This window comes from Choloepus didactylus, chromosome 3 (assembly GCF_015220235.1).
Source record: "Choloepus didactylus isolate mChoDid1 chromosome 3, mChoDid1.pri, whole genome shotgun sequence".
NCBI classification, from domain to species: domain Eukaryota; kingdom Metazoa; phylum Chordata; class Mammalia; order Pilosa; family Megalonychidae; genus Choloepus; species Choloepus didactylus.
The window spans coordinates 56,852,656-56,879,001 of NC_051309.1; the positions used below are offsets into that span (position 1 = coordinate 56,852,656).

The 26,346-nt window shown below is 39.7% G+C and overlaps 1 protein-coding gene across 2 annotated transcripts in view; it reads right to left on the reverse strand.

The window, feature by feature from the left end:
• KDR (kinase insert domain receptor) overlaps positions 1–7,666 on the reverse strand; it is a 44,851-nt gene extending 37,185 nt beyond the window's left edge. For both annotated transcript variants that reach the window (XM_037829834.1, XM_037829835.1), the window contains exons 1-3: positions 7,302–7,666; positions 3,762–3,855; positions 1,588–1,784 (exon numbers count right to left, since the gene is read on the reverse strand). In XM_037829834.1, coding sequence (XP_037685762.1) covers positions 1,588–1,784; positions 3,762–3,855; positions 7,302–7,380 — 370 coding nt within the window. In that variant the 5' untranslated portion in view covers positions 7,381–7,666. The remainder of the gene's footprint in view (positions 1–1,587; positions 1,785–3,761; positions 3,856–7,301) is intronic.
• Between the last annotated feature and the right edge of the window lie 18,680 nt (positions 7,667–26,346).

Here is a 26,346-nt window from a genome sequence, read left to right on the forward strand (position 1 = left end):
GATTGCTACTTCTTAATATCATCTACCTTTCATCCGCACGTTATGAAAATATAACATAGCTTGCTTACAGAACTAGCCCTTGGAAGCTAAATTAACCCTTTGACGTAAGTCTGAAGTTATTAAGTAAATCAATTCTATTTCAGTATCCAAAAAAAAAGGAAATAAACAAAAGAAATCCAAACAACCACCCATCCTTTCAAAATAAAATATTTATTGTAATTCATGAAAAGAATTTTCACATGTCTCCAGGTTTGCTGACTCGTGGAGAAGGAAATAACGAAATATTATGGGAGAGGTTCATCTTGTCATATTTCCAGACAGGCTAAAAGCAGGAAATCCTTGCAATCTTCTGAGAAAGCCTGATCTCCCAAGACTGCCAGATCAAAAGGAGCCAGAAATTCTCGAAGCTCTGAGCCTTGTCTCTTTCAAATTCTTCAGAGGGGAGGACCAAGGCACAGAATTCTGTCTTGGACTGTGCTTACCCCTGGCAAAAATAATTCGCAAACATTGAGCAATCCAGGAGTGACATATTATTTTGATGCGGTCTCTACTTTTCCAATACACTTGACCCCACTGCACTGTTGAAATGTAAGTGGGGATACACAAGTGTGTTTCTTAAAGCTGGTGAAATTCTTATTCTGTAAAATAGATGCATCTAGAAAAAAATTCTTAGCAATCTTCACCTGCCACAAATCTTTTGGGATGTAAAGAGGTATACAAATAAACTGTCTTATAAAGCTCATCTTCCCTGAAAAGAAGTGTGGTTAGTATATCCAAGCAAACGATTATGCAATACCTTCCAACTCTTACATTTCCCAAAGTTATAATACAGACATCTCATTGGTTAAGTCAGATTTTCACAGGAAAAGCTAGTATAGGATTTTTGAAATACAAAAGAAAGCATAACCAAAAGAAAGCAAAATACTAAATATGTTTAACATTGCATTTTATACCAAAAGGGTGGTAATGTGGCCTCCATGGTGTCAATTCCAAATTGCAAACCATAGAAAGATATGGCATATCACCCAAGATCTCAGAAGACACAAGCAAGGGAAATGTTCTTCTCAGAAGGCCCTTTGAAGCAGTGCCTTCGATTGCACAAAGGTATGAGAACTTATATTTAATTGGAAAAGAAAAGTTCCTATACACAAATAGCTTCAAAGCTCTTGCCTGTTTCCCCGTGCATTCTTGGGGAAATCTCCTCCTCTGGTGTAGATAACCTATCTCTCCCCAGAAAGCACTCCATAATTCACCCCCAAATCTTCCTTTTCAAGGATTTTAGGTTTTTTCCTCAAGCTTCAGAAGGCTTTTTAAGACTCTCCTTAGCCAATTTTGAATGCAAAATTTACGTCAGAAACAAAGATCAGAACCAAACTGAGCCAAAGAGGTGTAACGGGGCCTGCACTCCAGAATAAATCAGTGAGTCTAATTTCTCAGAGGAAGCCTGAGGGGAGAAGAATTTTGTATTTTCCGGTTGGCAAATAGCCTTTAGAGAAAGCCTTTTGTTCTCCTCAATTCTTCTTTGGGTCTATTGTGTTTTATTACTGATAAATCAGTGTGGGAAATGAATTCTACTTAACCACTCACCTTGAACGTAGACATACACAACCGAGGACGTGTCAGTGTCACGGTAGAAGCACTTGTAGGCTCCAGTATCATTTCCGATCACTTTTGGGATTGTGAGTGTCTTACAGAAGATGTCATCACTGCACTCAGTAACCTCCACCCTTTTCTCAGAGCCACTCTGATTGCTGGGCCAGAGCCACTCCAAATCCCTCTGTCCCCTGAAAAATTAATTCCAGGAGGTAGCAATGTGATATGTTGCAGGATGTGGCTGGGTCTAAGAAACCAGAGGCAGAAGGTTTGATTCCCAAACTATTATATAAACCCCTCAGGCAGACAGATTCAAAGCCTTCTACCAAATATGACAGACTGAACTGGCATATGACAAAAAGCCCTAGGCTCAGCTCTAGAAATCACTTATAGAGATTCCTAAATTTTTTATTCATTCACTCATTCATTCATTTAAACAAATACTTATTACGCATCCACTATGTGTCAGACACTATTAAGGACTGGGAATACAGCAGTGAGCAAATTAGACCAAAATCAATGCCATTATGTAAACTAGGTCTAATTAGAGAAGGAAGACAGTCAAAAAAAAATTATCGTATAAAAGGTGGTGATAAGTACGATGAAGAAAAATATTAAAGAGTTCTGTAGGGAGGGAGTTTGATAAAGCTGGCTATATCAGTGGAACAGTATTTAGGCAGAGGGAACAGCATATATAAGGGCCCTGAGTTGACACATATCTGGAGTATTAGGGGAATAGCAAGGAAACCGGGATAGGGAGAACAGAGGGGTCAAGGGTACCAAAGTCAGAAAGGAAGGGGTTGTGACTGCCTAAGGACCTCATAGGACCCCGTAACTACCATATTAAAACATAAATGACTTTTATTGCACCATTTCTCTACAAGGCTCCAAGGAAGGCAGTCAACATCAAGAAGAATATGACATCATTGATCCTTCCTTCAAAGAACTCGGAATTCACATGAAGTTGCAGCTACTTCAATAAAGTTACTTCTGAAACATTTCTAACATGGCTTTTTCAGAACATGAGAGGTGTCTGTGCAAAGCTTAAAAAGGGAGGGTGGAATCATTGGAGATTTTACATAACCTTTGGTCTTCAGGGGGAGAATGAAGAAAAGCTACTGGGAAATGTGTCTTCAACTACCAAAGCTAAAGGAACAGTGCCTGCTACTGTGGTCTACCCCTGATAAGGGATTACGGTGTCTTTTCACTCCGCTATCTAAAATAGATCTCTGTGTCTTTGTGTTGAACACTTGTTATTCATCAAGTAGGAAGCAATTGCAATAAATTGCCCAAGGGTTTTGTGGATGGCCAGCACTATTCTCAAAGGGACGGTGCCTCCACCATCGTGGTGTCTGCCAAAAACACATTTGTCCCCAGAAGCATCTGGATCTTTCATGCATAATCACCACATTAAACCCCAGGTCTTCCATCTTTCCTCCCAGGGTAGGGACTGGAAAACAAAACTTAAAGTCCACTTCTTCTAGTCAAACGGTTCTGTTTCCCTACTTAGCAAAAATCAATGGCACGACTTCTGGCTGGCAAGCACAAAGAGAGGCATTCCAAGACATCAAAACAGAGCTTGACCCATTATCCATGCAGAATATATATTCAATAATTCTCATGACTGAGTATTAAATTGCCAGAATTTTATCATGAAATAAAGTTCTTGGAAAGGGCTAAAAAGATGCTGGAAAGTCATTCTGACTGTAATAAATATGGCTCCCAACTTTGTAAACTCTACCCCTTAAGGGTATATGTTCAACTTCATTTAGTCATTCAATATTTATTGAGTGTCTACTTTACAGCTGTGGGGGTCATGTGTGTGTGTGTGTGTGTGTGTGTGTGTGTGTGTGTGTGGTTGTTGAAAGAAGTTAGTAGAAGAAAAATAACAGCAAAATCATACAGAATTTCTAGAAGACCACATATGTATATTAAACACACTATTATAACACAATTTATAACATATATAACACAATGTTGCAAAAATATTATATAATGATATACTATACAATATAAAATCTTTTTAATTATTACGTCAGCTCTTAGAAACCTATCTGTAAATAATAACTACAACTATATTATAATTCTGTGTTACAGGAAATTATTTTTCCCTCAATAAACAATGAGTTATTTTAAACAGGAACTGTAAATCTAAAATGAGTCCTTACCTGCAAGTAATTTGAAGAGTTGTATTAGCCATAATTGTAAGTATGTCTTTTTGTATGCTGAGCTTGGGTGAATCAGGAGAAACACTGGGCAACCCTAGAAACAAATTAAATAAATGAATGTCACTGCCACTGAGTTGGACCCAATAGGAAACACCTTCCATAAACAATGCACACTCTACACTTTTAGAAGGCCTCTTCAGCAATTAATGGTGTAAAACTGTGCATTTACTTTTCACCATTCCCAGTAAAAGTTCACGAGCTGTGTCATAACAGGAAGAATGGGCAGATGGTCATAAACCAGCACAACAGTTCTGCAATTCATGGAGCTAGGGTGGAGTTCCTGTTTTCCTGCATTGCCAACTCTAAGGTCTTACAAAAGGATATGGGACATTGAAACCAAATGAACCTTCATCTGATGATCTCACTCTCTTGGGAAAGGACACACTGACATTTCTTAGAACACATGGGATGCATACATTTGACTAAATTGCTCATTAATGAATACTTCTTAGATTTATATATTGTTCATCTGCGCACCCTGGAGAGTGCTGGAATGCCTGTCTCATTTTCCTTTATCAATTTTCTAGTGCACTTCCTCTGGTAATTGAACTGCTGAGGTTGAAGATGGCTCAAAAAGACTGTAAAACTGGGTGAGAGGATTTAAGGAAGAGGAAACATTTCCAATTTCATATAATATGCATATTAAAATACTTTTTCCTCAGAGAACAGGACTAAAAATGTGTAAGGCTAATGAATTACAATTGAGGAAGGCTCAATTTATTATTCTGGATTCATCCTGATATGAACCTTGGAACACAAGAAACCTGTCTTTGCCTAAAGGCTTAAGAACCAGAAAAATACCATGGGACAGATCTCCTACCAATGATCTCTCCACAGAAAGAAAACCGGGTTCTCTGTTGACTACTTGTGAAGAGCTATCACGTCTTGAAGAAGCATCAGAGAAACGAAAACTATCCACCTTGCTAGGGTCTTAATTGATTATCAAGACCTTCAAAACACCAGCTTAAAAAGTGATGCTGGGCAAGTAGCCACATTTAATACAGTCTCTAACTCACATCAGCGAAGAACAAATGACTTCTCTAGGCCTAAAATGGCATTGACCTTGTTGGGAACATAGAATATGAGTAAATATGAGCAAGTATGAGCGAGTATGATAAAGAGAATATGAGCAAATATCCAGCACACATATCCAATGCCTCAAATATGTGGACTCCATGAAGAACCACAAGCAAAACAAACAACTGATCACCCATGTTCTCGCATGCCCGCAAAGACAAGCAGGATGGGTTGCTGGCATAACTTCGGTTTGTTGATCAGTAACACAGTAATATGAAGGAAATAACTGTCCCCAAAGTATATAAACAATAAAGCAAATGTTTAAAAGCATAGAAAAAAAGAATTCCAACAAGGGAGCCCCACTTTGACTAAGAAAATGAAAATGAAAACAATTCATTTGGATGAGTACAGATTTCAAACTTGACCTGGAAACACTAGGTTGAGAAAGATGTCAATAACAGCAACTTAATACAATCCACATAATGATCCAAATGAGAAATAATTCATTATTTGGGCACATTCATGTGAGAACAAAATAGAAGTAAAATGACCACGCTCTAAATAAGCTATGACAGCCTTCTACCCCCACCCCAGCCCGCCGGCTCCGCCATCAAAATAAGAGAATCTTAAAGATCTCTCATATATTATTGCCACATATTATTGTCTCAAATTCTAGGCACACTTTCCTATATAAAAATAATTTTTAAAAAATCTGAAAGATATTTTCCATAAGAAGCTAAGACAATACCATACTGTTCTAGAGACACATTTACAACAAAAATCTATTCAACAAGGCTATCAATAATAACTTCAAACTCATATCTGTAGACCAACACTCAATTTTTTTTTTTGCTCCATTAAGCTTCATTCATTTTTCCTTGGCAAGTTCTACTCTTCAGAAAAAAATTCTACAAAAATGACTATAAGAGATGCATATGCCACTTCTCAATAAAAAGCCCTTCTATGTTCAAATTCCATAATCTATATTAATTAATCTGTGCACTAGTACCCTTCCCAGCTCAAAGACAGAAAGGAAAAACAACAGTGCCTCTGTCTCTAGAATGTGATGGCACCAATTATAGCGCAATCCAATTAAGTAAGTCACACACTCCAAAAGGGCAACCCCACCATTATATTCAGGGCTACCCTATTAGGGTTACTACTGCTGAACTATGAAACACCCAGGCTTAAAAGCAACTCACTTCTTTGTGGGATGCAGAACAACCTCAAGCTCCAGACCTTCACCCTCTTCCCATAAAGGGGGAGAGAGGGTCCTTGTCAGGGACAAACAACTGCCCGTGGTGGAGCTGGGCCTGAGAACCAAGTCATCATTAAGAAAATTCAATAACCACAGACAGATGATCTTGATACTCTGAGTGCAAGTGTCTTCTTTAAGTCATGTGGTTCTTTTCTATCGTTGTAAGACATTGTTTCCCTGAATTATTTGACTTTTTCTCCGCCCTCTCCCCTTCTCACTCTTCCAAGGCATAGAATCTGGGAACCAGCAAACTGTGGCTCCAGAGAAAGAAAACCATCCGCGAAACTCAAAGGGGCGCGCGCGCGCGCGCGCACGCGCACACACACACACACACACACACACACACACACACACACACACACACAATTGCATTAAGCACGTGTGGGTTCCTAATCTTGAAGGGGACAGCAATGTTAAGTGGCATTAAATCTGGGTTCAGAGATTCTTCTGACCCTGCGCTTACCCAGGAACCAAAATGCTTGGAAAGACATTGACATTGCTTTACCTAGGAAGGTGACTGTCACTTTGTCACTTGGGGAAGCTGACACTGCCCGGGGCCAAGCCCTCAATTTCCCTCTCCCACCTTCTCTCTGCAAGAAGAGCGTCGTCCTGCACCAAGGAAGGAAAAAAGATTTCCCTCTTTCCGGACCCCTACCTCACACAGTGGCTGTGCATGTCTGTTTGAGCTCAGAGGGAACCGGCAGGCCGGTGTCCCTGTTTCACTCCCGCCGAGGCAGAGCGGAGTGCACAGAGCGATCCGGACCGCAGGGCTCACGCCCCCGGCAAGGCTTCCTTCCCTGGCAAGGGAGCCCGCCCGTGCCCGAACCAGGATGGTGCGCGCAGCCAGACAACTTCTCACTTTGCGCTCCCGCCTGCCGGGTAACATCTGCGCGCCTGCCCCCGGCGCCTTCCCGCACCCGCCTCCTGGGAGCCTGAGGGTGCGTCGGCTCCGCAGGGCATGCTCCAGCCGAGCGCCCTGTCAGAGACCAGAGCCGTGGAAAAGGCACCGGGGTAGAGCTCAGGAAACCGCCAACGTGGGCAATATTGGGCCGGTCTCTAAGTCCTTTTCCCTACTGGTAAATGAAACAGCACACCGTGTCAGTTTCTTCCAACTCTCCAGCTCTGTGATTCAAAGTTAGATCGGGTCTCCAGATCCTCCCCGTATCTGCATCTCTCCACCCGCACCCGACTTCTCGGCTCCTTACCCAGGGAGACAGCCCGGGAGACAGCCCGGGTCTCCATGCACAGCCACAGCACGATGGCCAACAGCGCCTTGCTCTTCATCCTGCACCTCGCGCCGGGCGCAGTGCCCAGAACTCGGAGCTGGTTTTTTCTCCACGGGCCTGCCCCGCCACCAAAGCGCGGAGCCCGGACGCGCGCCGCAGAGCAGGACCCCGAAACGCTTGGGGCGAGGATGCCCCGGTTCTCTCAGCGGCCAGAGGGGCGTGTACAGATGCCGGTGGAGAGAATATTCTGGCTGCGGGACCGGCTCTGATATTTCGGTAACACGCAAGTGGTACCTCTGCGGAAAGAGAATGCAGAGGCGCACGCCGCCTACTCTCCCCGGGTCCCGAGACTCAGTGCCGGGTGGGAGTTAGAGCCGAAACTCTAGAGCGCGGGGGCGGTGCCGTTTGGGCGGGGTTTGGGGGTGGGGCGCCCTCTGCGGCCGGCCCCGCCCCTCACCGCACAGGGGCTGGTATTCCCCCGGCTCGCGTGCCTTGGTCCCGCGCTCCCCACGCCCACTACATCCCCCCACCTCCCAACCTGTCCCGGGACTACGCCCGACCTCGAGTCGCCGGGGAAAGAAGGTCCCGGGCGCAACAACTCCAATTCTGGCGAAAATAAAACGAAGCCAGTAGTCGGCTCCGAGCGTCAAAGTTTGAGAAGACTCCACCGTGCGCGTCTAAACTGACTGCGAAACTAGCCGAGGACCATCACAGGTTGGAGCTACCAGCCAGAAGCGGATATTAAGCGGGGTCGCAAACTGGCACCGACCCCAGCCGGTTAGGAGTGTTTTGTTTGGCCAGCAGAGTCGTACAGTTTAAAAGTCTGGGTCTGAATGCCTTTAGTCAGAAAATTACATTTTGCTAGTCAAAATCCCTGCCATTTCCTCTTATACCTGGCGACTTCAAATATTTTGAAGTTAACTGCCCAGCCCCAGATGACATTTAAGTTTGCAAGCCTCAAGTTTGGCCCTGCCGAGCTCCAGGCCAAAAATCAGAGCGCGAGAGGTGGAAGGACCCGGGGCTCCCGTGTACCCCGAGGCGTGAGGGGCACCCGTCTCTCGCATGAGGCTCTCCTTGAGAAAGGGCTTTTGTCCACCGTGTTAGCCGACAACATGGCTCTGCTTGGGTCCTTGACCAGGCCCCCTTCCAAAGGAGAGCTTCCAGCTGAGATGCCCAGAAGCCCAGGGAAAGGAGGCCCAGCTGGCCGGCTCTGCTGAGAGCAGTGAAGTGAAAGTTTCCAGAAGGATACTCTGTGGACAAACCTAACAATTCTCACCACAGATGAAGACTTCTTGGCTGGTTGCACAGGAACTACCATTCCTTTCTGTCCACATTGTTCCGTCTTGTTTTCTAGCCATTTCTCCCCACACCTGGGGAGTGACATCAAATGTCCCCTGACTTCATAAAATCGGGATCTTCCAAATCCTTCTGTCTCTTACGTCCCTGGTGCATCCCTGTGCTTTTTAATGACAACTGCAAGGACTGACCTTCATCAAGAGGTAGAAGTTGAATTATTATTTGCCCCTACATCTACTCCAAACCCCTCCTCCTGAAATACACAATTAACAAAGTGTTGCTTTTCTTCCACTATTTTTAAATATTTACTAACTTTTCTACTTTTCCAGGTTGACAATGGAAATATTTTAGCTCTTTGAAATATAACTAGTGTATATGGTTAAAAATATTTTGAAAAATGCAAAAAGGTTTACAGTGAAAAGAACTTCCTTCTGCAGTGGCAAGCATTTTAACCAGTTTCCTTTTTCCAAGCCAATTCTGTGCACATATAAGCATATGTATATTACTCACCCTCCTTTTTCCATAAATGATAGCTTTGGTACAAATGCTATTTTGAGTCTTGCCTCTTTTCACTTTATAAAATTTACTTTGGAGAGCTTTCTGCATCAACCCTAGAGCTCCATCTTGTCCTTTTTAAAGGTGGCATAGAGTTCCACTGTATAGATGTACTAATATTTATCTAGGAGCTTTTTTGTTTGTTTGTTTTTTGTTTTTTATGCCTGGGTGGGGATGAGGAGATACTTAAAGAAACTCCTCTCTTCCTGCTAGTAAATTTAGCAAATAAAACAGGATGGACTCTGAAGAATTGGCCAAGAGGGAGGGAGACCGAACCTGGTTTGGAGAAGGCAATTTTTCTCCATCTCTATATCCAAACAATTGTTCTCGCTCAGCCTCTTGGCCTTATTTACAATTCGGGACACTTCCTCTTTCACGTCTCACTTAAGAAGATACTGTCTCCTCTGAATGCAAACCAGAGCATGCAGGCCCATGGTAATAGCCCCCTTTAGAAGTCTTAGAGGAAATGATGCGTCTTTGATGGTTGCAAGACCAGAAATTGGCAGGGTCTCAATGAAATCATTCTACCACATTCCCTCCTACACAGCATTTAGAAGTGCCTTGTGTTCATAAAAAAATGAGAAAGCCTGTTTAAAATAAATTAAAAGGTTTGTTCCATGTGCAACACTCTCCCATTCTCTGGCACCACTGCAAAGGAGTGATTTGGGGAGTTGATCTGGCAGTACAGGTATGACCACCACCTAACAAAGTACCCCAAGTGTGTTCAGTGTTCTGTGGTTGGTATTCAGACACATCCCTGCAGAGAAGCAACCTAGAGAGGTGGCTAAGTGCACAGACCTGGGAGCACCATGCCTGGAGTTTGACTCTCAGATCTCCCACTTGCAATCCATGTGATCTTGACCAAATTACTGGTTGCTTGTCTATAAAACATAAAAGAGCATAATTGTACTTTCTTCATAGAGTTTTTGTAAGAATCAATTGAGTTACTACATGGAGCACACTTAGTATAGGACCTACCACCTGATAAGCACAGGAGCCTATAATCAGCACCTGAAACACATTCTGCATTCACAGAGGTTAGTTATACTACAATACATGATCTCCTTCATGCTATCTAAATTGAAACTTGCAAATAGGGCTCATTCATTCAACAACAGTTTTTGAGCACCTTCTGCCTGCTGGGCTCTATATTAGGAACTGGGGTTCCAAGGATGAAAACAAAGACAATATGAGCACAAATGAGCAGGCATCACAACAGCCTGAGCAAATTTAATGTAACCACACAGTACTGTATATCTTCAGCTACTTCTTTGGCCTTTGCACACAGAACAGACATTGCTTATATCACCAAAGCCCACTGAATAAATTACACCCCATGATCCCCAAATGTGGTTCCATCACCATCACCAGTATTTTAGATGCCATATATTCAAAAATAAATATGAACACTGGCAAATGGTTAATAATGGTGGAACAGGATGATGGGTACATAAAGGTCCATTTTATTATTCCCTCTACTTATGCCTGTTTGATACTTTCCATGATAAAAAAAAAAAATTTTTGTTTTAAGAAATTATAGGGGACCTAGAGATAGATAGCAGTTAGTGCAGGGGGAATGATAATCTAATAAGAACAGATAAGATATTAAGGGTAATCTTAATGACATGGAAATGCCCAGGAATGACTATGGTTTGTTAATTTTCTTGTGGTATGGTAGGAGCATATTGGAAGCAATGAAGTTATTTCAGGATATTTGTTCCTCCTATTCCTTTGTTTTATTTTTCCTGGAATTTTTTTTTAGATAAATAAAGTTAATAATAATATTACTAATAATAAAAGAAACTATAATCAAAGTGATGCCTGGTTCATTTAGTATAATACCACCGACTTCTCCAGTGTCAATCTTGATATGGTGAAACATGGATTTAGAGTGATATTAAAGAAATCTTTTCATCAATTTGGACAACAGTTTTCTCATTTGTAAATGAGAATAATAATTCTTACCCTGCCTACTTCAAGGATTATTATGAGACTCAAATGAGATAATCTCATAAAAGTGCTCTGTAAACTTTATATCCATAGTGGTGGTGATGATAAGGATTTACTTAACAGATGTTTAATCTCTTCTTAGAAGAACTTGTTACAAGGCTTTTAATTATCTGGCTGATTATGTTTTCCACATGCATCCCACCACCTGAAAATTGTTTTCACCACTAAGAATATCAAGTGTTCAAAATATTTCCTATCTTTCTTTGACATAAAGATATAGAAATAGACAGATAAGAGATACACAGATATATGTTTATAATAGAAAATTTTGTAGACAATATCTAGAAGGATACACACCAAACACATGCCTATCTGTGGGAAATGGTTGAGGCAGAAGCAGGTGGATGGGAATTCACACTTTTTACTTCATGTATTTCCATGACTTTATCAAACAAGAACAAAGTACTCCAAGTGTATTACTTTTGCAAATAAAAAATATCAAGAAGACCAACTCTCTTTTTTAGTGACTTATATTTTCAAATATTGTCATTTATTTATTATATAATTGCATGAAATTTTCTCACGTGTACCTTATTTGTTTCCGATATTTGCTTATTTTGTAACTTGCCAGAGCCTGGAACCACCTTGGCAGATGTCAGCTCAGTTTCATAACCCATCTGTACTCATGACTACTGTGTCTTCAGAGGTTAGGAGCCTATCCTTTATCTCTCATTATCCACCATCTCTAAACACCCAAGTTTATTTTACTCCCTGTGTGATGTACATGTTTTACTTAGAGCATATTTTTATGTTAATGGAAAAGATGGCCATGTCACCACAAAGCCAGGCTTGCCTTGGCTGTTTCATTTTATTCATGAAGTCTTACATTCTGATAAATATAAAACAAACTCCTCATCCTTTTGTGAAACAGATTAAGCAGAACTTCATTACATCTCACCAGAAGAGGGAAAAAAATCTCAACTACTATTAATATGTATGCATATATTCCCTCCCCAAACTCCCTCATACAGTTTCTTAAGGTATCTCACATAAGGATAATATAATGATAAAAACTTGTGTAAAGCACGCCGGAAATTTAAGTGATTGGCTGCAAATTCATACAGCACCAGAGAACAAATGTAGAAAGTAATAAAAATAGCTAACATTTCTAAAAGCTTTACTTCATTGCTCACTTAATCCTCATCACTCACAAGGCAGCACTATTATTAACCGTCAGTAAAGAAGAGCAGTAGGATATAAGAAATTATTTATTCTTAATCTAAGTAAATGTGCCTTTACCTTCCTAAAATTTCTGCCAAACAAGTTGTTATATCTGTTTGCAAACAGTGAACACATAGTGTTTTCACCATTTTAGGGGGATATGACAAAAGTCAAGACACTTTTAGCTTTCAAACTTTTAGTAAAAAGTAGAGGTAGATTTTTGGAGCACCTATTATGTGCCAGATATTTTCCTTGAATTATCTTTTTTAATCTTTGCAATAACTCAATAGAGAAAAAACGAGAACTATTTCCCATAAAACAGAAGGGGAAATGAGGTTTACAAGGTTAAGTAACTTGCCCAATGTCCCACAACTATAAGTGGTGCAAACAGAATTTAAAAGAAGAGAGGTATTGAGCATTCAAGACAGAATGCTCCAAGCACAGGCAAACGGTTCCTTTTTGAAGACAGATCTCTTTCAAAGAATGGGGCTGGCTGAATTGATGCCACTGTCGTCTTCTGCCTCTCCATGACTATCACTTCCATTATCCTAGGCAGATGGAAAGCTAAGTGATGTGGGAAAGTTCAGAGTCACTCCAGGGTAGAGGACCAAGAAACAATGAAAGGCAGGTCTCCCCCACCCCCCACCCCAGGAATCTCAGCCAAACTGGATTTTCACCTTCTACCCTACCTACAGAACCACCTATCATCTCCTACAAAGAAAAGCAGTTCCTTCTACAAGGAAATGACTTGCACATTTTGGGCATTTCATTTCTGGCATGGATTATTATTTGTCCTCTGTCATCTTGGAAAACTTTCATTCACCCTTCAATGCTCAGCACAAATTCCCTTCCTAAATGGTATATTTTAGTTTTTTATTCCGCTTTCTCCTTCACTGAGACCCTCCCAGAAGAAACAGGCAAAGGCTGAATTTACCTGAGCAGGTAGTTGTGTTTAGAATGATGGTTGTTAAGCTATATCAAGAATGGTGCAATGCATGATGATGAAGCTCATTTAATAAAACGTTCCTTTTACACTAGAAATTTATTGTGATATCTCTAATTATATACAGATATTGCCAAGATATGCTGGGGTTAAAATTACATGCTCTACTTGCTGATTTGAAATAATTAGAATAAGCAAACTCATAGAGTCAGAATCCAGAATATAAGTTGCCAGCAGATGGGGTGGGGATAGGGAATGGAAGTTAAGGCTTAAAATGTACAGGATTTCTGCATTTTCCAGTGAAATCATACCATCTTTTCTCTCAAAAGCATATCAAGTTTTCATAGAATTAAATAGTGCAAAAAGAATATGCTTTTGTTTCCCTTAGAAGTGTTACAAACCACCAATTCCTTACAAGAAGGCTGTATTCGCCTCCAGATTAGTTGTATTAGTTTGCAGTACTGCTCATGTCTTTACAGAAAAAAATCTTTCTCAGTAATGTTGCCTCACCGGCACTGAGAGCCAGTCAAGGACAAGAGAAAAGTTTTACGTTCTTTGTATATAAATTTAGTCTCCAGAGTTTCCAAAACATTGGTGACCAGTCCCTTGAGGCACAAATAAAAATTCTCTTTGAGAAAACAGTGTTTCTGAATGTTCATTTCTAATACATCACTGCCTTGGTGCATATAGTAAAACCAAACGAAACAACTCACCAAAGTACACCTCACACAGAGAGAAATTTTTAAATAAAATGAAACATGCAACTTTGTATCTAATTGATCATCATCCAAAGATTGGTAAGGCTAGTTATAGGCAGATGAAAGGCCATAAGGAAGCCATTTCATGCATCTGGACACATCATATAAACAAAAGTTCCAGATGTGGAGAAAATGAATCTAGTAACAAAGCACCACGTCAAAAATATTAAAGTGGCCTTTGGATGTGTACAAACACACTTAAATTTCCTTATCTCAAAAATCTTGGCCTTGCTTTTCCCTAAAGCTACTTGGTTACATGTTACTTTTACCTTCTCTTCATCAGAAAAGCTCTTGAAAGACAAGAAGCCATCCCTCACCTTCTCTCCTCAACTACAACATCTTCTTCCCAGTCTTAGCCCTGTCCAACATGGCCGTACATCAACCCCACTTTCCAGCCTCTCCCTGAAGCTCCATCTTTCCTTGACACTCATGACACTATCCCTTCCCACCCATCCCGCCAATGCCCTTCACCGGCTCAGGCTCCACCCATAACGAAACAGAGGGATTCTCCAAACCCATTCTTGGCCATCAAGACAGGGTCTTCCCAAGATGTCAATACCAAGAGGTTTCACCCCACAATCTGTACCCAGGAACTGGCTGCAGGGCCACAGGCCTGCACCTTGAATGCAGCTGCAAGATTTCTGAGCAATCTCAGTTCATCGAATACAATATTAATTCACTCTTTAATAACAAACTAATTATGTCACAGCCTATGCAAACACTGGTGTTTTAGACTTTTTTAAAGTATTGCCCATGTATTTGATGGATTGCTCTTGCTTTTTTTCCTTAGAAGACTTTTTAGGGTAAACCAGTGGTTCGCAATCCTTACTACACATTAGAAACTCTTTTGGGTGTCAGGAGCTTTGAAAAAATGTTGGTACCTGGCCCCATCCTACATCAATTAAATCTGAATCTTTGGGAGGGGAGCCCAGGCATTGGATTCTATATGTGTGTGTTCTAATATGATCCTAATATACAGCCAGAGTAGAGAGCCATCATGTTAAACTCTTATTCATAGGAACAGAAAATAGTCTTCCAAAACTTGGAAATAAAAACATTATAGCTCCAGCACTATTTTGTCCATGGGGTACTACTGTCTCTGAGCTTTCTAAAGAGTACCAAAAAAATGGGAGAAATGAAAAAGTGTGATTCATAAGAACAGAATAACTTATTCTTAATGAAATGAAAATTAATAAAAATACTCTTAAATATTTTTCAACCCCAAAATCTATTTAATGTGAATGCATTTTAATGTGTTCGCCATAACTGAAGACAAGTCCTCCAAAAGAAAGAGCACCTACATTAAAAAAGGTCTAAAAGCACCCTGAGTATTTCAAATTACAATTCAATATTTGACAGCATGAAATGTTTCTATCTGCTGCAGAAAGTTATTAAGGAAGTAAAAGAGTCTAAAATCAAAAGTGTGGTAATAACAATTCATTTCTATAGAAAGAATTACAACTTTCCAGGTCTTGCAGTTTCAAACAGAAGATAAGCTTTTTACGTTTTTGAGGCAACCTTTCCATTATCTGAGTTACGCTTTTGGTTAAACGCTTTCTGAATGAAAGAACTCCTGATTAAGGGAGGCTAGGGGATGCTGGGTGGGAGGAAGACACCAAAAATGAGTTTCAAGAATCATATAAATCAGTTTCTCTGATCTAGAAATACCGCTGAACTCAATGTAGTATATGATGTCATCTTTCACCCTCCCTCACTCCTGAAGTCAAAAGCCAAATTCCAATAAATTGGAGTAATATATAAAACAAGCTCTTAAATAGTTACAATAATTCTTCAGGGTCTAAAATGAGGATCTCAGAGTATAACTATCCTTAACATTCTTCATGAACTTGTGTTTCAAAAAGGCTTAAAATGTCTGTATGTTGGTGCTTATGTACAGAATACAGACTAAAAAGATACACTTTAGTATTTAACAGTGATTATCCCTGGATGAGAAAAATTATGGATGACTTAAATCTATAAGAATCATATAATGCTTTTTAGACATAGAAAAAATACTATTGAAGGACACATATGAAACTTAATAGTAATAATTACCCCCGAGGACTACGGTGGGGGGTGGTGGATAGACGGGATTTCATCTATTACTCCATGCTCTTTTATATTGTTTGGCTATTTTCACTGATAATTTATAATTCATAATCATTTAAATAAAAATAAAGATATAGTAATGAATTTTGAGGTTGTAAAATCCATTAAAAACCATATTCATCCTCTAATTGGAGGTGTCTTTTTTTTTTTAATTTTATTTTGAAATAAATTCAAAGTTACAGGAACAGTTGCAAAAACAATACAAACCCACACACAGAACTCCTGCATACCCCAACCCCCCTCCCCCGATACCCCGATCCACCAACTTTAACATTCTGTCACACCGCCATTTCTTTCTTTCCCTCCCTCCCTATCTATCATCCATCATCTATTGCTCTGTCTTCTGAACATATGAGAACAAGCTGCACAGATCTTTGAACAAACACTATAATTCACATATACATTTCCCATGGACAAGAACATTCTTTTATGCAATACCATTAAGCGCAGCTAAGAAGTTCAAGAAATTCAACATTGATACAGAGCTTACATTCTATATTTCCTTTTTTTTTTTTATCTTATGTCCCATCTGTGTCCCTTTGAGCCTCCTGTCCTCCATCCTCAGATCCCATCCAGGATCATCCTTGGCATTTAATTGTCATCTATTTAGACTGTCTTTTTTTCAATTGTGGAAACATATATACAGCCTAAATCTTCCCATTCCAACCGCTCCCTAGCATTCCATTAGTGGGATTAATCACATTTAGAATGTTGCAATGCTATCATCTTCCCATCGTCCATTACTAGAAATTTCCCTTCACCCCAAACAGAAACACTACACTCATTTCTTAACGCCCCGTTGCCCCTTCCCCCACTTCTCGTAACCCATACTCTACTTTTCATCTCTATGGTCACATTCTCTGATACTTTCTTTGTGTTGACCATGGGGCTTAAATTTAACCTCTTAAATCTATAACAATCTTGTTTTTCTTTGATACCAACTTAACTTCAATAGGACACATAAACTATGTTTCTATACTCCTCCATTCCTCCACCTTTATGTAGTCCTTGTCAAAAATTATTTTACATTGAATCCAAAACCACTGATTTATCATTACAGTTTATGTATTTTAGATCCTGTAGGAAGTAAATAGTGGAGTTACAAATCAAAAATACAGTAGTATTGGTATTTATATTTACCATGTGATCTTTACTGGAAATCTTTATTTCTTCATGTAGCTTCAGTCAAGTGTTTAGTGTCCCTTCCTTTCAGCCTGCTCAACTCCCTTTAGCATTTCTTATAAGACTGATTACTGGTGATGAAGTCCCTCAGCTTTTGATTATCTGGGAATGTTTTCATCTCCCCCTCATCTTTACCCTCCAGGTGTTTCTGAATTCTCCAAGTCTCTGATGGTTATTGACTTCTATTTGTATTCCACTGTGGTCAGAGAATGTGCCTTGAACAAATTCAAAAAATTTTTTTTTTTAGTTGATTGAGGCTTGTTTTATGTCCCAGCATATGGTCCATTCTGGAGAAAGATCCGTGATTACCAGAGAAGAATGTGTGTCCTGGTGACCTGGGATGAAATGTTCTATATATGTCTATTAAATTTCTCTATATCTCTCTCTCCTTTCTTTATTTCTCTGTCAGTAGGGCTCTCTTTAGTATCTGAAGTAGGGCAGGTCTTTTATTAGCAAAATCTCTCAGCATTTGTTTGTCTGTGAAAAGTTTAAGCTCTCCCTCGAATTTGAAGGGAAGTTTTGCTGGATAAAGTATTCTTGGTTGGAAATTTTTCTCTCTCAGAATTTTACATGTACCGTGCCACTGCCTTCTTGCCTCCATGGTGGCTGCTGAGTAGTCACAACTTAGTCTTATGTTGTTTCCTTTGTATGTGGTGAATTGCTTTTCTCTTGTTGCTTCCAGAACTTGCTCCTTCTCTTCAGTATTTGACAGTCTGATCAGAATACGTCTTGGAGTGGGTTTATTTGGATTTATTCTATTTGGAGTTCACTGGGTGTGCCGGTTCGAATGTATTGTGTCCCCCAAATGCCATTATCTTTGTGGTCTTGTGGGACAGACGTTTTGGTGCTGGTTAGATTTGCTTGGAATGTGCCCCACCCAGCTGTGGGTGGTGACTCTGGTGGGATACTCCCATGGAGGCATGGCCCCACCCATTCAGGGTGGGCCTTGATCAGTGGAGCCATATAAATGAACTGGCTCAAGGAGAGAAAACGGAGTGCAGCTGTGAGTGACGTTTTGAAGAAGAACAAGCTTGCTAGAGAGGAATGTCCTGGGAGAAAGCCATTTTGAAACCAGAACTTTGGAGCAGACGCCAGCCACGTGCCTTCCCAGCTGACAGAGGTTTTCCGGACGCCATTTGCCATCCTCCAGTGAAGGTACCTGATTACTGATGTGTTACCTTGGACACTTTATGGCCTTAAGACTGTAACTGTGTAGCCAAATAAACCCCCTTTTTATAAAAGCCAGTCCATCTCTGGTGTTTTGCATTCTGCAGCATTAGCAAACTAGAACACTGGGCATTTATTCTTTGCGTATTTATATTGTGTGGAAGGTTTGGGAAGTTTTCCCCAACAATTGCTTTGAGTACTCTTTCTAGACCTTTACCCTTCTCTTCCCCTTCTGGGACACCAGTGAGTCTTAAATTTGGACATTTTATTTTATCTATCATATCCCTGAGATCCATTTTGATTTTTTCAATTTTTTCCCCATTCTTTCTTTTGTTCTTTCATTTTCCATTCTGTGGTCCTCGAGGATGCTGAGTCATTGTTCAACTTCCTCTAATCTTGTATTATGAGTATCCAGAGTCTTTTTAATTTGGCCAACACTTTCTTCATTTCCATAAGATCTTCTATTTTTTATTTACTCTTGCAATTTCTTCTTTATGCTCTTCTAGGGTCTTCTTTATGTCCTTTATATCCTGTGCCATGCTCTTCTTCATGTCCTTTATATCCTGTGCCATGCTCTCATTGTTTGTCTTTAGTTCTTTGATTAATTGTGCCAAGTACTGTGTCTCTTCTGATCTTTTGATTTGGGTGTTTGGATTTGGGATCTCCATATCATCTGGTTTTTTCATATGCTTTAATATTTTCTGTTGTTTTTGGCCTCGGCATTTGCTTTACTTGATACGGTTCTTTCAGGTTATAAAAAATACTAATCTCTAATTTGTCAGATCTACAGCTTGGTGGCATACACTTTCTCTAACTAACCAGCAGATGGCATCCGCGAGTCACCTATTCCCCTCAAGTCAGTTCTCCCCAACTTTGTCTTTGTGGTGTGTGGGAATCTGATTCTTGTGGGGCTCAATTGGTGCACTAAGTTTTGGTGTGTTGCTGGTGCTGTCTGCCCTGAATGTGGGGCGTGTGTCTGGGTGGTTAGGGAGGGAGGGCAGCTTTAATAATCAAACCTCTCAGGTGTTCCTGGAGATTTAAGGCTGTTCCAAGAGTCTAAGCCTTCATTTCAGTCTTACCACAGACTGTCTCTGCCACTGACCCACAAATCCTTGGTATTGGCATAGGGTCCCTGGGATTTCCGAGCAGGCCCCCCTTCTCAGCTGTGGTCTTCCAGGACCTCTACTGAGGGAAGGTTGTGCCACATCACAAGTGCACACCAGCCCCCCAGGGAAGCTCTGGGCTGCCAGGCCATGCTTGACGTAAAGATGGTTGAATGGGGTGTGTTAATTTCCCCCTTTTTGCACAGCTCCACCTTCCCAGCTCCAGGACAAGTAGCTGTGGGTGCACTAAAGGCCACTGTCCATGGCCAATATTGTGGCATGTGCACAGTGCTGCGGGAAACACTCCCCATCACACTGGGTTTCTTGATGCAGCTCTGGGCTGTGGGTCCGGCCCTGGGCAGGAGCGTTCCCAGCCTGCCGGGGAGATGGCTGAAAGGGGCGTGGTTTCTTTCTTCTTTTGGCTCCCCTCTGCCCCCCTGGCCCCGAGACAATCAGCAGCGGGTGTGGGAAGGGCTATCCTCCACACCAGACACTGAGGCATTGGTACAGCCCATTCCTGCTGTGCTTCACTGCGTGGTTCTCTCTGTCGTACCTGCAGCCACTCCTGGGTTGGTTTGTTTTTTTTTTTTTTTAAAAAGAGCTAGTCCATCTCCAAACGCCAACCCACGGTTTCCCCATACCACAGCACGGCCGCCAGACTTTCAGCTGGCTCACTCACTCGTTTCAGTATGCAGACTCCCGATTTCACCAAATGCATGGTCCCTGTGAATTCAGCAGACCTTGTCTGGCTGGTGCATTGCTGGAACTGGTGTTCTGGGTCATTTTCTGGTTTTTATCTAATATTTTTCAGGGAGGTGTTTTTTTTGCCCTGTCTCACCTAGCCGCCATCTTAGCTTCCCTCCTGGAGGTGTCTTTTTAATATCTCACTTGTCCAAGTGGATAAGAGAGTTTGAACAGAAGTACTTACCTTTTTTCTACTTAGAGAGCATGGAGTAAGTGTCTTATAATATCCCCTGCTTCCTCATGTGTTTCATAGTAGTGCCAAAGCTAATTGTTAGCCTCATAAAAGTCATAAATCATCATTCATAATTCATTATAAAAACTGTAATGTAATAAGCTCCTACTTAACAAAATGTTTTCCTATATATTATCTCATTTAAGCCTCCCAACAATGCTAAGAGTTTCAGAAAACTTATGCATCCTTGACAAGTCACACTGCCAGTAAACAGAAGAGCCAGGATTTAAATCTAGATATTCTTGGTCTCACAAGCCAGTGTCCTTGAATTGAAAGAAATAAAAATTGTGAAACAATCAGAAAATCTATAGTGACTGTATATCAGTCTAAGTCGGTAATGTTTCCGCCAACATAATTCTCTTAAAAGTTTTGTTGGTCTCCTGTAACACTTCTTGATATCCATTCCATTTGTCAAAACCCACACCCACAAATCTCTTTGAGATAAGCCCTTTTCTACCTTGGGCTTCTTCTGAGAATGCTGGAAAATGGCTGTAAATTTTTTAAAGGTCCTACTGTTTGACTAAATAGTCCTCTGAGGCAACACCTTAGATCTCTCTGCTAAACTGTCTGCCGCCAGTGTCCAATGATAGTTTTTTTCACTTTCCTTTAAGCTCTCACTGGCACCTCCTCAAAAGCCATCAGGCTTTTGCTAACAATCTTTCCAATATTCTTTAGGCTTTCATCACCATGCTTCTCAAAGTCCTTACAGCATCTTCCCACTGCCCAATTTCAAAGCCTCTCCTGCATTTTACAGTATTTGTTATGACAGTACTTTATTTTCAGCTACCAAAATCTGTATTAATTATCTATTGCTGCATAATTAACTACTCCAAAACTCAGTGGCTCTAAACAATAGGCATTTATTATCTCACAGTTTCTGTGAGTCACAAATTTGGGAGCAGCTTAGCTGGTTGTCTGGCTCATGAAGTTGCAGTTAAGATGTCATCCAGAGTACCTGAAACTGTTAAACTGCAACCCAGTAGCCTTGATTCTTGAAGATGAGTGTATAACTATACAGCTTATATGGTGCAACCGTGTGATTGTAGAAAACCTTGGCTCACACTCCCGTTATCCAGTGTATGGACAGATGAGTAGAAAAATGGGGACAAAAAGTAAATTAATAATGGAGGGGCTGGGGGAATGGGTTGTTTGGGGTGTTCTTTTTTACTTTTATTTTTATTCTTATTTTATTTTTATTATTTTCTGGCATAATGAAAATGTTCAAAACTTGACTGTGGTGATGAAAACACAACTATATGATGATACTGTGAACAACTGATTGTACACTTTGGATGACTGTATTGTATGTGACTATATCTCCATAAAATTGCAAGGTAAAAACAGATGTCATCCAAGTTGTGAGTGTAATTAACATCACTGAATTACATATGTCAATGTGGTTAAAAGAGGAAATTTTAGGTAGTATATATGTCACTAGAATAAAAATTAAAAGATAAAACAGGACTGTACAACATAGTGAACCCTATTGCAAATGATGGCCTATAGTTAATAGTACAAGTATAAAGATGTTCTTTCATTAATTATAACAAATATACCACACTAATGCACGGTGTTAATAATAGGGTTGTATACGGGAAAGAATATAAACCCTAATGTAAAGTATGTACTATAATTAATGGTACAATTTTAATATTCTTTCATCAGTTGTAACAAAGGCACCATACTAATGCAAAGTGTTAACAATGGGGGGGTGGTATATGGGAATGCTGTATTTTTTACATAATTTTTCTGTAAACCTAATTTTAAAAATTAAATTAAAAAAAAAGAAGTCATCCAGGGCTGCAGTCATGTAAAGTCTGCACTGGAGCTGTAGAATCCTTTACTAGTGTGACTTATTCACATGGCTATTGGTCAAAGTCCTCAAATCTTCAAATCTCAATAGGGTTGCTTGAATGTCCTCATGACATGGCAGTTGGCTTTCACAGAGCAAGTGATCTAAGAGAGCAAGGTGGAAAGATGAAATCTCTTTTGTGACCTAGCATTGGAAGTCATACACCATCATTTCCACAATATCCTATTGGCTATACAGGTCAGCTCTATTCAATGCAGGAAGGCATTAACACCAGGACTTGAATACCAGGAGACAGGGATCACTGGGGACTATCTTGGAGTTGACTACAATTTCTCATTAGTCTTGCAGTTTCCATCATCCAAATGTTGACCATATTTTGTTAGCTATATCCCAAAATATTTCATGTTCTTTGATGCTATTTTAAATGGCACTATTTTTTAAGTTTCAATTTCCAATTGCTCATGGATAGTATATAGAACTACAATTAGTTATTTGCATTGCCCTTGTAAGATGAGCCCTTGCTAAATTCACATATTAGTTCTAGTAGCTTTTGGTAGATTCTTTGGGATTTTCTACATAGACAATCACATTGTCTGTGAATAAAGACAATTTTATTTCTTTCTTTCCAATCTGTATACCTTTTACTTCTTCCTTTTTTTTTTTTTTTTTTTGGCTTTTGCATAGGCTGGGATCTCCAATCTAATGTCAAATAGAAGTGATTAGAATGGACATCCTTGCTTCATTCCCAAACATGCAGTCTTTCATTATTAAGTATGATATTACCTATAGATTTTTCATAGATGCTTACATTAGGTTAAAGAAGTTCCTTTCTATTCTTGATTTATTGAGGGTTATTATGAATGGATGTTAAATTTTGTCAAATGCTTTTCCTGCATTTATTAACATGATCATGTGGTTGTTCTTGTTTTGTCTATTGACAAGGTGAACTGCATGGATTGATTTTTTAATGTTGAACCAACCTTGAATTCCTGGGATAAACTTTACTTGGGCATAATGTGCTACATTTTTATACGTATTAGCATATTTTTGAATACATGTTCATGAGGGATACTGGCTTATAGTTTTCTTTCCTTTTAACATATTTCTCTGGTTTGTTTCATGGTAATGGTAGCTTTATAAAATGACTTGGGAAGTGTCTCCTCTTCTGTTTTCTGGAATACATATAATTACAGATGAAATAATATTATGTCTTGGATTTACTTCAAAATAATTCAAGGTGAAGGGGGGCGATGGGTTTGAAGATACGTGAAACAAGATAGGCCAGAAGCTGAAAATTATTGAAGCTCAGTGATGGGTATATGGGAATTTATTATACTTTTCTCTGCCCTTCTGTTTATGTTTGAAATTTTCAATAATAAAAGATTTTTTTAAATAAGCAAGTGTCCTTTTCACAGCTCTGTCCTATTTTCCAATTAGTACGCTTGAAAGGAGGGTGTCCTGCAATTTTAGCAGAGGGCAGCATGGGCTTAGACACTGAGAGTTCCTAAATCCTTTGAAAGACTACACTGATCATTAGCATCCAAATGTGTATTAAGAAGAGGGTAGAAGAAACCAATTGCAACTTCAGTTCAGATGTAGGATTTAATATAGTCTTAATGACTATTTCTTCAACTTAGCTTTTTTAAAAAATCTATCCTGTAATGCAATGGTTGTTGAATTTTAAAGTGCATCAGGATCACCCAGAAGGATTCTTAAAACACAGATTGTTGAACCACAGCCTTAGTTTCTGATTGAGTAGGTTTGGAGTGAGTCTAAGAATCTGCATTTCTAACAAGTTCTGAGCAACCACAATTTGAAAACTTTTGCTTTAACATAATGCCTCAGATACTGGAAAGTTCAAACTTTATCACAATTTAAACCCTCAGTTTAATCCATATAGAATATTATTTAGTTCACAAACTACATTGACTCTAAATTCCACTAGATTTATTTAAGTAAAGTTTTTTGGACACCTACTGTATACCAGGTTCCCTGCTAGGCTCTGGAGGTATAAGGGTACATATTAATGCATTGTCCCTGCCATTACAATTTTTTTTTTTTAATCTTCATTTTATTGAGATATATTCACATACCACGCAGTCATACAAAACAAATCGTACTTTCGATTGTTTACAGTACCATTACATAGTGGTACATTCATCACCCAAATCAATCCCTGGCACCTTCATTAGCACACACACAAAAACAACAAGAATAATAATTAGAGTGAAAAAGAGCAATTGAAGTAAAAAAGAACACTGGGTACCTTTGTCTGTTTGTTTCCTTCCCCTATTTTTCTACTCATCCATCCATAAACTAGACAAAGTGGAGTGTGGTCCTTATGGCTTTCCCAATCCCATTGTCACCCCTCATAAGCTACATTTTTATACAACTGTCTTTGAGATTCATGGGTTCTGGGTTGTAGTTTGATAGTTTCAGGTATCCACCACCAGCTACCCCAATTCTTTAGAACCTAAAAAGGGTTGTCTAAAGTGTGCATAAGAGTGCCCACCAGAGTGACCTGCCATTACAATTTTATAGTCTGATGTCCTTATCTTTAGTTCTGTTTAGTAATTTGATATAATATTTAAGTTTGATTCTGACCTAAGCTGTTTCACTTGTAATAGACTATTCCTAACTCAGCTTCTATAAAATAAATTAACAGCTTGTAGTATAAAACATTACAGTGTTAGTTTTACATCTTGGTCTTATAACACCGTCTATAACTGGAAAGGCCCTTGGGAATTATCACATTCACCCACCCACCATCATTTTACAGTTGAGGAAGCAAAGGCCCAGAAAAATGAGGTAACTTTCCCAAGGTCATGAAGCTAAAAAGTGGCAGGACTAGAAATAAGTCAAAGTCATTGGACTCCTAGCACAGTATTCTTTACATGACATCAGGCCTTATGACTAAAACTTCTACCTCCAGGAAAATGATTGATCTCCAAACCCAGGAAGGATTTCAAAAATTTCAGTGGGCTTTCACGATTAAAACAGATTATTGAAGATCTTTGTAAATTAAAGAAGAAAAGGGGAGAAAAAAAGGTGAAGGGAAGGCATGGTGCGGGGTGAGGTGCGGGTAGTAATAGATAATTTCCTATGTGCTTGTTCTGTGACTTTCTTGGATCATTTATTCTTCTCAATAACTTTATGAGGTATTTATGGTTATTATATTCATTTTACAGATGAGGAAACTGAGGCCCCCAAATTAAATAACTTGCCTAAAGAGACTCTTTTTTTGCATTAAATTCTACCTATTCACCTTGTGTATAATTTATCTCCCAAAAGTAACCAAATTCTGCTAGGCTGATGATGTAAGTAATAACTAGCTATTGTATAGAGTTGCATAATTCATCAAAGCCCCAGATCTTTTTTGGATAGCTTAACAAATCTCAGAATGATAGTTGATAACAGAAGCCATTTTAAATTCATTCTTCATATGCCTGTTAGATACTAAAGAGTTCTGCACTTCTGAACAGTCAGATATTGAAGTAAAAATTGTTTCTTCAGCAACGGGGATTCATGAATAGGTGACAGACCTCATTGGAAGGAAGCAAGGTACACACACATACACACACGTACATACACACCCTCATTCAATTTCATGTATAAACAAGCATTACCTTATTCCCTGGGGAATTATTTTTAGCTATCTTTAGCCAAACTGGTTTCAGTTGGCAGCCTGCAAACCCCTACAGGTGGCACCTATTCTCTATGAAGTGTTTCCTTTTCCCAGAACTAAGACATTGACACCATGTACCTCCTTGCCCTTTTCAACATCTGCTTCTACTTATGTGCCAGCCAAGGCCACCTGAACTGTGAAAGGAAACAAAACAAAGGTTCATGGTCATTTTCTACCAAAAATGCCATGTTTTGCTACACCCACACCCTGGAAACACATTGGGAAATTCAAATGAGATGACAAGCTTTGGTATATCTTAGCAAGGG